The sequence below is a fragment of the Toxotes jaculatrix genome, chromosome 20 (genome assembly GCF_017976425.1).
Source record: "Toxotes jaculatrix isolate fToxJac2 chromosome 20, fToxJac2.pri, whole genome shotgun sequence".
In the NCBI taxonomy this organism is placed as follows: domain Eukaryota; kingdom Metazoa; phylum Chordata; class Actinopteri; family Toxotidae; genus Toxotes; species Toxotes jaculatrix.
In genome coordinates, this window is record NC_054413.1 from 11,358,782 (window position 1) to 11,376,165 (window position 17,384).

A 17,384-nucleotide genomic window follows, 5' to 3' on the forward strand; every position below is an offset into this window, starting at 1 on the left:
ACACAAATCAGCACACAATGCCCACATGCAGACAGCACAGGCTGTTCTTTGATAAATGTGGGTGTCAGAGTCTCATGTCTAATTCACCACAAGTTTTAAAACTGACTGCTGCAGCTGAAGAGAAAGAGTATGTAGAAGCACAGTTGGAGTCTGCTATATATTACAATCCTAGATACTAATATACTGTGAATATGGAGTAAAACTACATCCGTTAGAAAGATTTTTTTCTACTATTCCAGCTAAGTGAAGAAATGCTCGTAATGCACTGACCAAATAAACTAAATGGAGTCTAAGCAGCATTTTAACAGTTTATTTTAAAAGGTCAAAAAGGTTTTCTTTCACCGCATACTGTGGATTGTAGCAGAAAAGCAATGTTTAACACTGTCAAATACTATAAGACCTTAATTTATTCATGCACATAAAATAAATGTGAGGAAAAAACGTGACATTTCCAAAATGAGGAAAAAGGAAGCAGTGGGAAAAGAAACGCTGTGACACTATTTAGAACAACTCAGCAGAGTTATGAAATCGGTAAGGAAGTGGAGATTGCAAAACTAATAAAGGAGACGCTGCACAAGCTTTTTTTTTTTTTTCTCCACAGTTATCAAACACCAGCATGCTTCAGGGTGGAACGTCCCATAATTGACTACTCTCTCATTAGTATATCCATTTATCCCCTGTTTCTGCAGCGAAAGAGCATGACTTTATGGCCTTGTGTATGTGCATGTGTCTGTTTGCGTGAGTGTCCATCTGTCTTCCCTCTTGAGAAATTCAATTTGTGGATGTCTCGTGTCAGTCACTTACTAATTTCTCTAAGCGCAGCGTCAGGAGTGAGAAACTACTACCCGGAAAATAGGCTTTGGGTTCAGGAGACTGCTTCTAAAAGCAGACGCTCAAAGGATGGAGGGGTAGAGATGAGAGGAGAAGAGAGGAGATGAGGGGAAGCAAAGGAAGGGGTTGACTCGGTTAAAGAGGATAAGAGGGATGAGAGCAGAGGGGAGAGGAAGGGGGCCAAGAAAGGACAGAACATAAACTAAGAAATTGGAGAGAACGAAAGAAATGAGGGAGAGAGAAAACAGAGCAGAAGAATAGAATTAAGAAAGAGGGCAGAGTTGAGGGTGCTGACAGAGGCTCAAAGCCTGGTCTCTTCCTTCCTCTGACATCTAAAGTATAATATCCTGTAACTCCGTGACCTTGGGCTTAGGCAGCGCCACATGAATGTTAATGTCCTAGAATCAGAAAAGGTAGGGCAGGTCTATCAACAGCAACATTCTTAACTCCACTCATCTCTGGTCACTTCGGTAACACCTAAGAAAACTGTTCTCAAAGACTAAGTCATTTGACTGTGTGAAAAAACGAGAGCAATGACGTGTCTCAGTGAAAGGTCACTGCATCTTTTCAGCTTCAACATCTGTCTGGCAGTTTTTTTAAAAATAAAACTTGTCCATTAATATAAAATTATTGTGACCTAACAACTGACATAAAAACTGCACATAACAATATTACAAACTAAAAAAAAAATTGACAGAAATAAGGAAGGAAAATAAAGAAAAGCGATGTATTAGCTGCACGGTTTACATTGCCTTTAAACTCTCTGGGAATGGTACTTAGGCTGCATAATGTCCCATCATAGTCATCAAAATACATTAAACATAACCACTTATGCAAATTAAGTAATTTATTAAGTTAATTAAAGCATTAATTAGCAAATATTTTTTATGTCAGCATGCTTGTCTTCCTATTACACATTGATGGTATTAATATTAATGCGATCCAAAAGCATTAAGGAGCTCTGCTATGTTTTAAAAAATTAGTTAGTTAATTAAAAAAGATATTTATGCATTAAAGTAGTTCATAAAATCTTACAGATAAACTGCTGTATAGGGATCCTATAGTTTAAATACAATGTCAAGTCTTTGTCACAAAAATTCTCAACCCAGGCATGACCATCATTGGCAGGACAAACAAACAGTTGTTGTCTTTTATTTTATTATTATTATTTTTAGTCCAGGCAGAGAGAGAACATTACCAGCCTCTGGCTAATCGTTTTCCATGTTTCACATTTAATGGAGACAAAGTATTTGGCCTGGAGGACACTAAAAGTAATCATGTCCCACTAGTGATAGCCTGTCCACTTTAAAAGGTAAGATCGCAGTTGCTGTACGCACACTCGCTCACTTTCTGTGTGATTAAACGCAGACCGATAATTATCTCACATAATGCCTCTGTGTCAACAACCTTTTTTCTGTGCGTGTGTAGGTGCAAAGCGTTTGTTTGAAAGCGTTAACAGGAAAATTACCCGTTACGCAGGTCCACTGAACCTTTCTCACTCTGATCCTATTATACTTCAAGTTTCAAGCAAAACACTGTCATTCAGACTTTGTGCAAGTCACACTGTATGAATATTCCTGTATATGTGTGGCAGTCAAGCAGTATGATATTAATTAGTCCTGATTTAGTTTAATGTGGCAATTGGCCATGCTTAATAAACACTGAGCCACAGAGGGAAAGAAAACATAAAATGAAGGATATAGAGTGAGACAGATAGTCAAACCCTCTTTCCTCTGACATCCAAGCACAGTTTCTACGGGCACACTCGCTCCAAAGTCGCTCTTGGGACAACTTACTAACAGTTTGTAGTTCCTAATTTTTTATTTATTTATTTATTTTTTGTGCAGAACACATGCTAAACTATGTTCGCTATGTGAAGTACATTAAGATGAAAAGCAGACAATTTGACAAAAGTGAATGTGTGTAGAGCTGTATCATTTTAATACAGTGTGATTACATGGTAGCAGCAGTATCCTTTTGTTTACTATGTTTGGTCCAGGCTGTGGTCACTGATCAAAAACTGTTGCCAATTTAAAAAAGAAAAAAAAAAAAATTACAGCAGATTGATGCCTCAGAGCCATGAGATTTGAAGCAGATGGCTACCTGGATGACTGAACATACAGAAATGACTCTGAAATAATCTCAAGCCTCGTCCTGTATATGACAGAACATGAATTGTTCATGATACTGAGGGTTTCTGCTAATTGCGGCTAGCTGACAGGACTGTCTCGGTCACACGGAAAGTGCTGATGGAATACTGTTAGAGAGCTTTAGGACAGCTTAATGTGCTTGGCCTCTGACTCATCAAGCTGAGCGATCAGAGACAGTAATTGAGGGCAAACCAAAGGCTAAACTATCTTTTGTACACTCACTATATTATTCAGTTACCTCTGTGCTGGGATGGAAATTAGCCTCAAAATATGATGAAGTGGAGTGTTTTTGAATAAATGTTCTAGATATTCTGTCTGATGTGTGTTTCTCTCTGTCTCTCTTTCTCTGTTTGTGTGAATGTGTGCATGTGGGCTTGGGAGTTTTAGACCATTTAGTCAAAAACACCCACACGCTCTCAACACACAACTTCTCAGACATGCAAACCTACACTAAACCACATACACACAGACGGAATGACAAAGAAATTATCACTGCACTCAAGCAAAAGTAAAACCAAGTCCGGTTGTCAGACGCTTGAGAGCAACCTAACAGAGCTAAAAACAACCTGCACATAGCGTAACTTTCCCATGAAAGAAATCCAGGATCTGAACCAAGACTGAACTGGTTAAAACATTTCCAAAAAATGTCTTCCTGCAACTTCTCCCCTAGCCTGTAAAGGGGTGGCCTAAATATCACTTTGTATTCCTTGGCATAGTAATAATCAGCAGTTTTGTATCCCCTGTAGCCTTCAAACTTGTGTTTACCACCGGGCTCCCTGCTCCTCAGCATCCATTATGTCATGTAAAATTAACGAGTAAAACCCCAGTCACAGTTGTTGCCAATTCAGCCCACACACACTACCTCTGTCAGTGGGGAAAAACCTTCCGAAAGAACATAGTAGTATTTCTCTGCATTTCAGAGATGCACGTAGGTGTGTTTATGTGTGAGGGAGTATTTGTGTGTTTAAGCGTGTGAGAGCAAGTGAAAGCCAACATGTGCAAGATTTGTTTCTTAGTACGAGACAGTCCCAAACACTATGCGTATAGCGCACATACAAATAGGTGACAAATGAAAGGAAAAACCAGGGAAACAGGATGACAATGGAGTCACTGAATGGTTTGATGAGTATGAAAATGAATTAAATCATATGTTACAGCCTTCTTAGTCACCAAATCTCAACCCAGCTGAACACCCATGGGAGATTTTGGACCGATGTGAGCGCAATCAACTACCATCATCAAAACAGGAGGGAATATTCATTGTAAGAATGGCGTTCCATCCCTCCAGTAGAGTTCCAGTGCCTTGCAGAATCAATGCCAAGGTGTATTGAAGCTGTTCTGGTAGCGTGTGGTGGCCCAAGACCTTACTAAGACACTTTATGTTGGTTTTTCTTTTAATTTGTCACCCATCTGTACGTGAATTTTGTGTGTGTGTGTGTGTGTTTGGAGCCCTGTATTCCCTCTGGTGACGTACAGGTACTGCCTCTGTGATTTTATGTCTCAGTGTCACCCTTCCTCTCAGCCTCTCGGCTCCTCTTAAGATATAGCTGTCACAGTCCGTTTCCTAGTTCCCCTTGGCCTCTGTCTTCAGCTGTTGCTCATTTCCCTTCATCTCCAGGTTCTGCCTTTCAGACCTGCCATTCTTCATCTTCCCACCAGATGTCCCTGGACTTTTTTTTTAACTATTCGACAATTCAACATCTCCAATCACCTGAGCATCCCTCCCTACTCACACACCTGAACCCAGTTCCCTGATCACCCAAGCCATTATTAAAACCTGGCATTCTCATCAGTTCTATTTGAATCGTATGCTTATGTTCCTGTTTATATTCCTGTGTTTCAGTTACCACTGAGTATTATCCTGTTGCCTCTACCTCCCTGTGCTCCTGGCTACCTGCTTGTCAACCCATCTGCCTGTAAACCTTGTTGTTTACCATTAAAGTATCTTCATCTTGAATCTGCCTGCCCCTGAGTCTGCATATGGGTCCTCCCTGCTTGTGCTGCTTTCATCAGACAATAGCTTTCACTTCCTTTCCTCTCTCAAGCCTTGATATCAGTCATTACCCAGCCATCTTTTATGGTTTAAAACTTTGTTTCTCTTCGTGTCCTTCCTTGTTTCTGCTTTCTCTTCTTCACTGTCTTTTCTGTCTTCTCTTCCATTACACTCTTCACTCTTTACCCCATCTTTCTATCTGTCTCCTTTGCCCTCTTCAAGGGGTAAAGACACTGCAGAGATACTCTCCACCAAGCCACTATTGATTTCCAACTCAGTTTACCAAAATCAATAAATCACCAATTGGATCAAAACTGAGACTAGGACGTGAGAAGGAGAAGGAGGAGAGAGAGAAAGGACAGACAAAGAGGTGAAAGAGAAAGTTGGGGTAAAAGAAAGATAAGAGGTAATAAAAGATAAAGTATTAGCACTGAATTATTCTGCAACACCCCAGATTTAAAAACTCCTTTAAAAAAATGAGAGTGAAAAAAAAATCACTAAAAAATGTAAGGGGTTTTGAACACTTCTTGAGTGAAATTCCATTAGCATATCAAGGCTTCACAAACTTTGATTTCATAAATAAAAAAAAGTACAGAGTCATCACGGGCTTAAAGGGGATTCACTCAACAGCAGAGAGGAGTAAATTAAGATGGACAACAGAGTAAAAACAATTTGGATGTGTGTGTGAGGTGCTGTGATCCTTATTGACTGGCCTGGGGAAATGGTTTTGCTTGATGGAGGAGATTGTGCTCGGATAAAGAGACAGAGAGAGAGGGACAGAGGCCTGATGGAGCTATCAGAGCCCAGACTATTTCTCTCAGTTACTGTAATTTCATAGGTGTCCACACACCCAACACATACACACACACAAAGTCAGACATGCACACTCAGATACGGACCATCTTCCAACAGACGGACAGCGGTGTCTGGCATCATTAACCTGGCGTCTTCCTAATTCAGACAGATTGTGGCTGCTGCATGTGTATCTGTGTACGTGTGTGTGTGTGAGTGTGTGTGAGATTGTGTTTACCTCTTTGTGTTTGTGTATTTCTGGTGGTCTAGTTGTCTTTGTCCTCTTGCTAAGTGAGCAACTTCCTAAACTCTGGCCAGTGGGATATAGATTTCTAGTGAGATAAATGATTTGTAGACATATTTGGCCTACAATCTCACACACACTCACACACACACACACACACACACACACACACACACACACACACACACACACACACACACACACACACTGCTGGCATAGTTCATATCAGAAGTTTCACTGAGCCTTGTTTCGCTGTCGACTAACACCCACGCATTTTCTTTTTCACAAAATGTTCTATTGAACTAAACTAAAATTCTATACACAGTAATACACACTAATTGAAATAAAAACAGATTAATTAACATTTTGATTTGGTGTCTGTGTCCTTGGCTAATTTTACATAATTAATCAAGGTATCACAGGCTATATAATTAAACACAAAAGTAATATTACTCATTTCAAACAACACTGAGATAAAACTGAAGATGCATTACAATATTTCATGGAATTCATCAAAAAATACAATGTACTCCAGAATGACTGAAACAAACACCGTCCCATTTCACATCACAACGTCCTTATAGTACCTACTTACATACAGTATAGAGGACATTTCACAGTATATTATAATCCCTGGCCTCCCTGATGGGCACTGGAGAGCAATGTGATAGGCTGACAGTGCACAGTGTGTGTGTGTGTGGTGGGGGGGGGGGGGGGGGGGGGGGGGTTCATGTCAGATCTGTGGAGATGGTGCTGGTGTGACCCTTACCTCCCAAGTGATAGGTTCCTCCAGTGGTAATGGTGAGAGGTGAGGTGGCGCGCACAGCAGACCCCTCGTCACCATCTATTGTCAACATGGCGAAGTTCTCCTTGGCGACCAAACGTATTGCATGCCACTGTCCATCGTTGAGGCCTGAACCTGGAGAGTAGAGATAAAAAACAAGAAAAAAAATGTCTTGAGAAAGTGAAAATTAAAAACATGATGTTCGGGAAGGGCAAATCCTTAGTTAGTGTAAAGTTTTAGGTGATTGATTGATTTCTTGCAACGGAATTTCCAGTGAGGCAACAACAACCTGAACTGTCTGACTCTGGAAAAAAAAAAAACGTCTGTTAAAAATACATTCTTTATTTATTTGTGAACTTTACATCAAGGAATAAAAAGTGGTGTGTTGACTGTAGAGGCTCACTTTACTTGTATTTAGACAAAAATTCAAGGCTGATGGCTTTTATTCTTCTCTTGCCGAGCAAAGTTTGTTACAGACTAAGCTAGAATTTATGGAAAATACATCTGGATTGACTCATCATGGGTGAGAGGCATGTGGGTGGTCGAACTAGGAAATAGAATTTCTGTCTGTGATGTGAGGCTATCTCTCTTTGTTTACCTTCCATTTTGTCATGCAGCTGTTTTTTCTCTACAGCGATTACACTCCTCTGTTTCTTCCCTCCCGTATGCCTCCATCTCAGCTGCCTGGTGAATGTGGCTTTAGACAGAGTTAAGACATTAGCTAAGGATCATCCACCCACCTCTACCACATTCTATCCTCGCATAATACACATATTCTCACATGTATGCCAGTGCACCCCAATTCCTCTTCCCTTTTCTTCTGTTCTTTCACTCCTTCCTCCTCTCTACCCCGTTTTAGCTGCTTCCGGTCTCAAGGCCCCTGTGTCTCAACTCCATTAGCTCTCAGAGAACCCTCTTTGTGTCCGAGTACCAGAGTGCATGTGTGTGCGTTCTCTATATGTGCATGCAAGCTTTGAGCACTTTGTCCAAGTGTGTACAAGTCTGAAATGTGGTGTGATGTCTGCATATGTCAAAGTAGTCTGTGTGTGTGTGTGTGCGTGCGTGCGTGTGTTCATGCATGTGAGTTTTGTGTTCTCCTTTTCTCTCTCTTCCCTTGTAGCTGTGCTCCATTAAATATGAGTGATGTTTTGGAAAGGGACATTACTACTGGAGCTGAGAGAGAAGCCAGCTCACTCTCATCACCCTCTCCTCTATACATCACCTCTTACTGACACCAATCTCTATTCATCCTTCTCTCCCTGCCTCCCTCTCTGTCCCTGATTCGTTCTTTCATCTCTCTGTCTTTATTTCCTTTCCTGTATTTCTGCATTTCACTTTTCCTTTTTTGTTGTTGTTCTGTCTCTTATCCGCCTCTCCTCTTGTGGCCATCTGCTGCAGTGACCGTCTTTTTTCAATTCGGCTCAGCTCACTGCTTCACTGACTATAATACATCGATATTGAGGACATAGTAGCGAAGTTCAAGGAACGGTCACGTGCAAATCAGTCTCGGTAGAGTGCGTAGACTCATGGATCTGCATGCAAGTCAATACATATGTACCTTAGCTTGCTGCGTGTGTCAATACATTTGACCTGTGTGTGAAAGACAGTATGCAAGCCTCTGCTAGTGCATTTGCTTGGTGCGGCTGTTTCCGTGTGTCTCTGCTCTCTACATGGCACGCTTTTGCATTGTTTAGTTCCTCCCAGAATGCACTTGGAGACCCTGGCTTTCATGTCAGCAGGGAGTCTACACTAATTAATCTCCATCAGCAGGGTGACCATGTGCGTGTGTGTGAGTGGGATCATCGCAGTGACCAAAGAAACTAAGAGCCAAGATGGCCACCTGCTGAGGGTTATGACCGCTGTGGCCTTGTTCAGGGCTAAGCTGACACAAACACACACAACAGTACAAACATGAATTGTCGTTAAGCATCAAATTTCCCAGAAGCTGTGTCAGAAAGTAAAATACAATAACACTGTTTAACATTGCATCTTAGTAGTACTTGAGAAGTCATGAACTGAGAAAAAATATAGAAAAAGAAAATAGGAAAATGTGTCTGCTTTGTCTGGATGACAACAACAACAAGAAAAAAAAAAGTCAGTTATGGTAGAAAGCGACCTTGATGTGCTACTTCACTGACAATCGCATTTCTGACTGTATATTGGTTTGATATAATCACTATGAAGCTCTCTGCTCCATCCCGTCCCTCTCTATAACCTCTTGAATGTAATGGAAAATAGATACTGTGTAACCTTGTGTCCCCTCATCTGTTTTACATCACCTGCAATAGCTTTGAATGATGAGCTTATCAGCGATAGCGGTGTTATTGAATCTTCACACTCATTGCGGCACACACACCCAAATAGACACAGGCGTCTGCTGAAACACACCGACAAATATGCGACGCGGCCCTTCTCACTTTTTATGTCACACACGCCAAACACACATGCTCAAATCACACATATGCCAGCTGTCCGCCAGAGATAAAAAAGAAAAGAACGCAGATAATGAAAGTATGAATGAGAGTAGAAGAAGGAGGATGAGAATTGTTCAGATTTGACGAGATAAGGCCGTTTCATGGCTTGCTCTGGGGTTGTCATTCATATGGAAGAGCCCCATAACAAGGTGACAGGCTGACCAGTCACTTTGCTCTGTTGTTGTTTGGAATGAATTAAAAATGAAGGAACTGCCCAGTGGGTTCACACGCATGATCTCAAGCCCCTGTTTGAAAAAAGGCACCAAACTGTGGCCAGAATGTTTTCCAAACTGAAAAAGATAACCCATTAAAACAACTGGAAAGCTGAAGATGATTTCATGTGATAAATAATGAAATGTGGACCTAATTATATCAGTTTAGAATGACATTTAACCCAAATATTCTCATTTAACATTCTGGCACTCTCATTTAAAAATAAAAATAAAAAGGAAATCATTCTTGCACCAGTGTCATTTGGGTGGGTGGGGGGACACACGCACTTTCTCAGAGGGCAGTATTGGACTTTCGTTCAGAGCGAGCTAGCAAGAGAGAAAGAGAGAGCCCCGGAAAACTACTAACCATAGCGGTCTACTGCCCTTCACCTTATTAACATAACTTATAACCTATTTACATAATATAATTATAGCCTATGGGGTTACATAATTGACACCCTTAATGCATCCCCTCCAAGTCCAGAGTGGTTTTACTCTGCACTTTTTTTTGCCTATGGGGTGAGTCAGTATATCAGTTTCATCAATTTTGTATTTTGTATTCTGTATTTTGCTATATAAAATATTTTTGGACCATGCATTTCATGAAGAGGATATCTCAAAATTAAGGGAAAAAAATCAAATAAAAGATAAACATGGTAATGTTTTGTTCTACTTTGGGTAGAGATATCTGAAAAACTAAAGCCCTTTTGAGGGTTTGTGTCTGTGCTTACCGTAACCCTCCCACCCCTTATCGCCCTGCCTTTCTGGAAATCCCACCCCTCTTGCATAATTATCTGTGGGCATTGCATCACACTGCCTTTATAAATATGGTCAGGGACAGCCAACTTGTTGCCAACTCTGCACAAGTCAAATGATAAAAGGAAGTTATCCTTGACCATTCTCACTCACAACACCTGTGGTTACTGGGAGTACATGTAGTTAAGAAAAAAAAAAAAAAAAAAACAGATTCCATTTCATTTCCTGAAGGTATTTCTGGAGGGGGGTGAGGTTTTACAATGAGGGGTTCTCTGCTGCTGATATTGGTGTTCTGTCTGTCTGGGACATGGGCTCAAGGAGACAGAGAAGGAGCTGACCAAGGTTCACAGACGAGTGGCCTGACTAGGAAGGATATCTGGGATGAGCTGAGAGCTCTGAGAGACATGGTGGTGGAGCAGAGGGTGGAAGTCAGGCAGACCAAGGCTGAACTACAAACCCAGAGAGATAAAGTGGCTGCTCTTGAGAAAGAGAATGCAGGTAGGAAATAAGCAAAGCTTGGGCTAGGAATGCAGTGATTCCTTATGAAAAAATGTGATTATTTTCACTAACAAAACTGATATTTCTGCTTAAAAATGATTTAAATGATTAGAAAAATCATTGCAGATTAATTTTCTGTTGATTAATTAACTCGTATCAGCTTTAATTAGGTTAAACCCATATAACTTTAATCTAATTGTCACTTGTGAGAATGTATGTCAACAGAAGGTTAAATCAAAACTTCATTATTTATATGTTTTGAGAAATCGTTTAGGAGATTGATTGGTTGAGTATAGTGCTGCATGATTTGATGAAAACGTGCGATTGCAATTATTATGGACAATATTGGGATTTGCGACTGCGATATTATAAATGAATGGTGTCATGAGTCCACTTGCTTGAATATCAGGGACAACACAGAATAATGATAGTTTGTGTATTTCTCAACTCAAAACATACACATGACACACAAAAAAAATACAAAACCTGAAGATTACAGACTGTTCGTTCCAAATAACTTAATATCAAAAAATAAATAAAAGTTTGAAAATAAAGATATTTTCAAAATGTATCTGTGATTGTACGTTGTGGTTCTTCCAGGCGGTTTTCAGTTTTATCTTTCACGTTACTTGGTTGGGCTTTTATTTGCATGCACTCGTCGAATTTTTCTCTGTGTTGTCTCAAATGTTGATAGAGATTGGTCGTATTACCTTGGGACGTAGCGACTTTAGCTTTGCAGGTTTTACACAGCACGTCTTGCTGTTCAGGGTCGTCGTACCTGAATCCAAAGTATCGACATACAACAGAAGTAGCGTTTTTTTTTCGCCACCGACTCTGCTTGGCTCTCGTGTTCCTCCTCAGCGTCCATGCCGGTCACTACTGTTTGCTGAAAGCCGGGTAGTCACGTGACCATACCTGCGGCTGCCCACAGCGTGTGGATGTGGCGTCAATTACTCCACATTGGATTACATTAAACATGACATTAAATCGCAAATCGCAGTCTTTTATGCGGTTACGTAATCGCACAGCGTGACATTGCGATTAGATTAATCGTGCAGCACTAGTTGAGTAATCTAAGTTCAAAATCATTATACACACTTGAAACTGTATAACAGCAATTTAATTACAATCCAGAAAAGAGATGTCTATATGTTTTTATGTAACTGTACCTTTGTTGCCACTTGTTGCTTTCAACTTTCCAAGAAAAAAGAACACAGTGCCAGACACCAGGAGATTGGAAAATTCAATAAAAAGGATTTTATGAACTGGATAATATAAGTTGGATATCATGTCATATCAACAGCATAACAAAATAACAAATCTGAAATATATTTTTATGAAGGTGATGTGGGATGCTAATGTAGACAGCTCTACTTCAAAGAACTTCATCCTCAGCCTCTGTGATATTTCAGTGATGAGCTCCAGACTGACAGCAGCTGAAAACAAGGTGACAGCAATTACGGCGGCGCTGGAAGCGACTAAGACTGAACAGCAGCTCCTGAAGAACAAAGTGGAGGAGGCTGAGAGACTGATTACTGGTATGTAATAAGAACAAATCACAGACTTGGTCATTAAAAAACAAAACAAAACAAAAAAAAAAAACATCTTGAGTTTATTCAGTTACTGGCTTTCCATGTTTGTAGTACAAACAACAGAAGTGACATCCCTGGTTTCCAGAGTGACAAACAGTGAGAAGGAGGTGCAGGAGCTGACGAAGGAAGTGACAAGTCACAAGGAAGAGCTGGATGTTTCTAAGACTGAACTACAGCTCACCAAGAACAAACTGGATGAGATCCAGAAGACGATTGCAGGTATTTCAATAGGAGACCTGAATTACATACATACATACATATATATTTTAACTACTTCAGAACAATAAATTCTTAAATATTAAACTTACTCTCCTTGTGGTTTTTACTTGAAACAAACCACTTTTTTCTACCCCTAATTTTTTTTTAATCTTCAAGCATTTTGGGAAAAAAAAAAAAAAAAAAAATCTTGGTTCAGAGTTTCCATCCTGTGTTTACAGCCTCAGACATGAAGCTGGCTTTCTCTGCTGGTTTGAGTAATTCAGGAAAGATTGGACCGTTCAATACTGAAACTCCACTCATCTACAGTAGAGTCTTCACAAATATTGGTGAAGCTTACAACCCAACTACAGGTAGAGTATGCATTACTATGAGCATCATTAATATTTCCTTGGAGATGGACAGAGCTGAGCTTTCTGATTCCTTTCTGTTACAGGTATCTTCACAGCACCTATCAAAGGTGTCTACTACTTCAGATTCACCGCCTTCAACAACAAGAATGGAGAATGGGTGGCAGTTAATTTATATCATAATGGTCAAAGAATTTTACATAATTCTGAGCTAGCTACTGGTCATACTTTCATTGCAAATGGATTAATTCTACAGCTGGAACAGGGGAGTGTGGTCTCTATGCGTCTGCAACAAAACTGTGGACTTTATGATGATAGTAGTACCTTGAACACCTTCAGTGGTTTCCTACTGTACCCTCTGTGACTTTAAGATATAGCTTGATATCTTTGAGAAAATCCACAAACAAAGTGTGCAAACAATCATGATAATGATCCGCTGAAATGTATCGAATGTACAATGTAAAAGTACTGTGAATACAAATGTAGCAAGTTATTTGTATTACACAGAATAAAGAATTTAACTCTTGTAAGCTGTATTAATGTTTAAATAGACTGTGAATGATCAATCAATGATCATCAATAATCAATACAATGTTGTCCTTAACTGGCTCCCATCATGAAAAGAAGAAGAGTCATTTTCTTCCCACTGTTTTGTTGCTCTGTTCATTCAGTACTGAAATATCAGACGTGATGTCTGTATTGAAACAAAGTCTATAGCTATAAAATTTTAAAGGTGATAAAATGTACAAATTATGTGAAAATTATGAAAAATCTAGCAAACAAGCTGAAATTAAATATAGTGTTTTAGGAGTATGCATCAACAATCCTCCACTGATATCACTACTGTTTCATTTTATGGGTTATTTGACACATATGTTAGTGCATACAGTCTATGACTTCAATCCAAGTAACCTACTTATAATTACTTATTGCATAAAATGTGTATTAACTGCAGTATTCAAAAAATAAATAAATAAATGAAAATCAAGCATGAGTGTGCGTGTAAATATAGCTTTTATCTCACATTATCCTCAAGACACAGCATATTTACTATATGTACTACATTTCTGAAGAGTGATACCTGTTGCATTTTTCACAAATACTAACTAATAAGTGACAGTACTGTCATTTTTAATAAACAATGTAGATTTTCCTTGCTAAATGTGTACCAGTCAATATAGCACATAGGACAAGTAAGCTCAACCATTCACTGGTGTATTCAAGACAGAATGGAATTAGAACAATAATGAAAAAAGCTATGAAACTCAGTAAGTTTCCCATCGGCACATGAACGACTCTCTCAAAGTTGGCTCACTTACTGTGTATAAAATTCCCATGTCCCGCAAGAATGTTGCAAAAAGTTGAATTTGACCCTGCTGTTCTCTCTCCTACTTTCTCTTTTTTGGTAGACTGTAGTAAGACAAATATCAGCTGGTTGGACAGCACTTCACCAATCTATATTAATTAAATTGTTTGTAATGACAACAGCAACAAACTGTACCGCAAGATATTACACAGGAACAGCACTTGGGTTGCTGTGTATGCACATGGGAGGCAGAAGTGAGTGTGTGTGCTGGGAGATGCCTTTTATGTAGTGAGACAACATCAATATGAATGTGAAAAATGTCATGGGGCTTTTTCTTCTTCTTTTTCTTTTTTTTTTAAATAAATAAATGAATAAATAACTAAATAAAAACCCAGCCACTGCCCCTTACAATGTCTGTGCAAGTCCCTGCACCCATGCAAAAACACACATGGAGAGACTCATGCATATTGACACAAGGTGCACATTGCACCTGTTACCATGGCAACATCAAATGTGACTTGCAACACGTCACACTTCCCAAAGGTGAAGTATTAAGTTTCCTGACACAGAGAAGCCCCAAATTACGCAACACAGTAAATTGTAACAGTGCCCAATCCTGTAGATACACTGATTAAAATTTAGCTAAAGAAAAACCAGATTGACTGACACACCAACAATTGCTGCTGTGACGCCGACACTTTTTGGGTCTTTTATAGACCTTCTTAAGCATGTTTTCCATTATTCTCACCTTTACTTTCGCTGTTGCAGTTGTGTCAGACTGGGACACGACCTCAGGTAGAGAGTAAAAGTGTCAAAGAAAATCTAGTAAAGCATAAAGGGCTTGAGCTGATGCACAAACAGACAAGTGGGCAGAACAGCACCACCTCCCCTGACATCTTTTCTGAGCTGAAGGAGTGGAGAAACACGGTAGTAGAACAGGGGGTGGAGATGACTGTCACCAAGACTCAACTTCAATGTTAGAGAGACAAAGTGGCTGATGAGCAGTGTGAGAACACAGGCACATAAAATGCTGCAACTAATCAGAGAGCTGGCTCTAGATCAATGCTCGAATCTCATGCAGTGTGCTGCAAGCGTTAAACAGAATAACTGAGATAAAGCCATGTGCTGAACCTGGGTAATTTTCCCATTCATTTTTAGCAATTTATAGTTTCTAATCTGAGGTCAATGTTTATCCATGATACAGAGGGGTAAAAAACACACAAGACTAAAGACCAAGTGATATCCTGCTGGTTCCATGGCGGTGTGTGAGTGTGTGTATTTGTGTTTATCTATGTGAAAGTGTGCAGGTGTTGTATTTCCATTGATTTTAGTGATATTTGCCATGGAGACAAAGTATGGATCAGACTAATCCAATCTTGAGACCAAGGGAAGAGTAAAAGTATACGGAAATAAATAAGTACGACACAATAATTCAGGAGGACATGTCAGGGTGGAGAGTAGAGCGACACAGCTGAGTTCATTATTGTCAAAGTGATTTAAACTGCTCTTTTTTGCAAATGGCCGGATAAATTAAAGGTTTTGTAGGTTGTTAAATATCTAATACGTATTAACTGAGAATTGTAAAACTAAAAGTTGGAGACAATGAGATGTTTTATAGGATCTTAACCCAAGCCAGAGAAATGGTGACTATTTCATAAACTACTAGATACATCATGAAACAGTAACATTGGCTCAGTTAATGATGAGTCCCCCTGATAAAAAATGGAAAATAAGGGTGGGAGTTATCACAATAGACAGGTGAATACTAATTACACTCTCAGAGGTAGAAACTGATTGCATGGGCATCGGACAGTAATAAACAACAATTATCATTCTGTTACACATGGGAAAGAAACATTATTTAGGACTAGGGATACAAATTTTAAGCATTTTCTCTTATTGATACTTGAGCAGGCCTTACAATTAACTGTAACATCTAATTTATATTTAGACTACTCCTCTCCTATAAATCTCTCTGAATCATCAGCTTGTCATTTAGACCCTGTTCCAACTAGGCTGGAGTAGTAGGCTGGTTTAAGTCATATTTATCGGACAGATTCCACTATGCTGTTAACAGTGACTCATCAGAAAAGTGAATCTTGGAGTTCCACAGGATTCTGTGCTCGGACCGATACTTTTCACCACGTACATCCTTCCTTTAGGCAATATTATCGGGCAGCTTTATTTATCTATAAAGCCAGATGAAACTAATCAGGTAGTCAAACTTCAGACATGTCTTGAAGATATAAAGGCCTGTAATTTTTACTCTTAAATTCTGACAAAACTGAAGTTAGAACAACACTAATCTAATCATATAGTTACTTTGGATGACATTATCTTGGCCTCCAGGTCCACTGTAAGGAACCTTGGGGGTCATTTTTGACCAGGATATGTCATTTTCCTCACACATGAACCAGGTCTCTAGGATAGCCATCTTCCACCTGTGCAGTATTATATGTACAGAAAATTAGACACATCCCGTCTCAAAAGGATGCCAAAAAACTAGTCCAAGCATTTGTTACTACTAGACTGGACTACTATAAGTCCTTAGTATAAGGCTGTCCCAATAACTCCCAATAAAATCCTTCTCCTTACGTACAAAGCCTCTCTACATTTAAGGCTCAAATCTTTGATAAAGCTTATAGTTAGGGCTGGATCAGGTGATCCCTGAACCATCCCTTACTGCTACAGGCCGAGGCTGCTGGGGGATCTCCCCGACTTCTCTCTTCTCTCTCTCTCTCTCTCTCTCTCTCTCTCTCTCTCTCTCTCTCTCTCTCTCTCTCTCTCTCTCTCCATGCATTTGTATCACACATGCATGCCATTAACTTTGTGTCTTCTGTTTGTGCATTTTCTCTCTATCCTCCCTCCCTGGCATTATTTCTTAACATTATCATTCTGGTCCATTTTCCTGTCCCCTCCCATCTCTTCTCTCATACTTACTGCTCTTCTTCTCTATTATCCTTTTCCCATCATTTCTCTCCTCTCCTCTCTTCCTGTTTTGCCCTGTTTCTATCCTGTATTGATCTTGTATGTACAGTATAAATGAATTTTGTCTGCTATGAATTTATATGGCCCTCTAGCATTCTGAAATTTATCCTCCTCCATCTCCTCCACTCCTAAATATTCGGCCTTCTAAAGTAGTTTGAAGAGCTTTGTACATCTTCACTGATGACAATATGCCAACTA

At 39.6% G+C, this 17,384-nt stretch overlaps 2 protein-coding genes across 2 annotated transcripts in view; one reads left to right on the forward strand and one right to left on the reverse strand.

Moving 5' to 3' along the window:
• cntnap2a (contactin associated protein 2a) overlaps window positions 1-17,384 on the reverse strand; it is a 313,547-nt gene that overhangs the window by 120,619 nt on the left and 175,544 nt on the right. The window contains exon 10 of the mRNA XM_041065446.1: window positions 6,780-6,929. Coding sequence (XP_040921380.1) covers window positions 6,780-6,929 — 150 coding nt within the window. The remainder of the gene's footprint in view (window positions 1-6,779; window positions 6,930-17,384) is intronic.
• Window positions 10,408-13,496, forward strand: LOC121200268 (heavy metal-binding protein HIP-like). Its single transcript, XM_041065447.1, has 5 exons — window positions 10,408-10,734; window positions 12,147-12,272; window positions 12,378-12,545; window positions 12,764-12,895; window positions 12,979-13,496. The coding sequence occupies exons 1-5, from the start codon at window positions 10,497-10,499 to the stop codon at window positions 13,254-13,256; spliced, it is 942 nt and encodes a 313-aa protein (XP_040921381.1). The 5' UTR covers window positions 10,408-10,496; the 3' UTR covers window positions 13,257-13,496.

Excerpts from the sequence above, each read along its gene's own strand:
- LOC121200268 (XM_041065447.1), top strand. The coding sequence starts at position 10,497 with ATGAGGGGTTCTCTGCTGCTGATATTGGTGTTCTGTCTGTCTGGGACA. Across the intron at positions 10,735-12,146 it reads TCTTGAGAAAGAGAATGCAG|TGATGAGCTCCAGACTGACA; the intron begins GTAGGAAATAAG and ends GTGATATTTCAG. Across the intron at positions 12,546-12,763 it reads GATCCAGAAGACGATTGCAG|CCTCAGACATGAAGCTGGCT; the intron begins GTATTTCAATAG and ends CTGTGTTTACAG.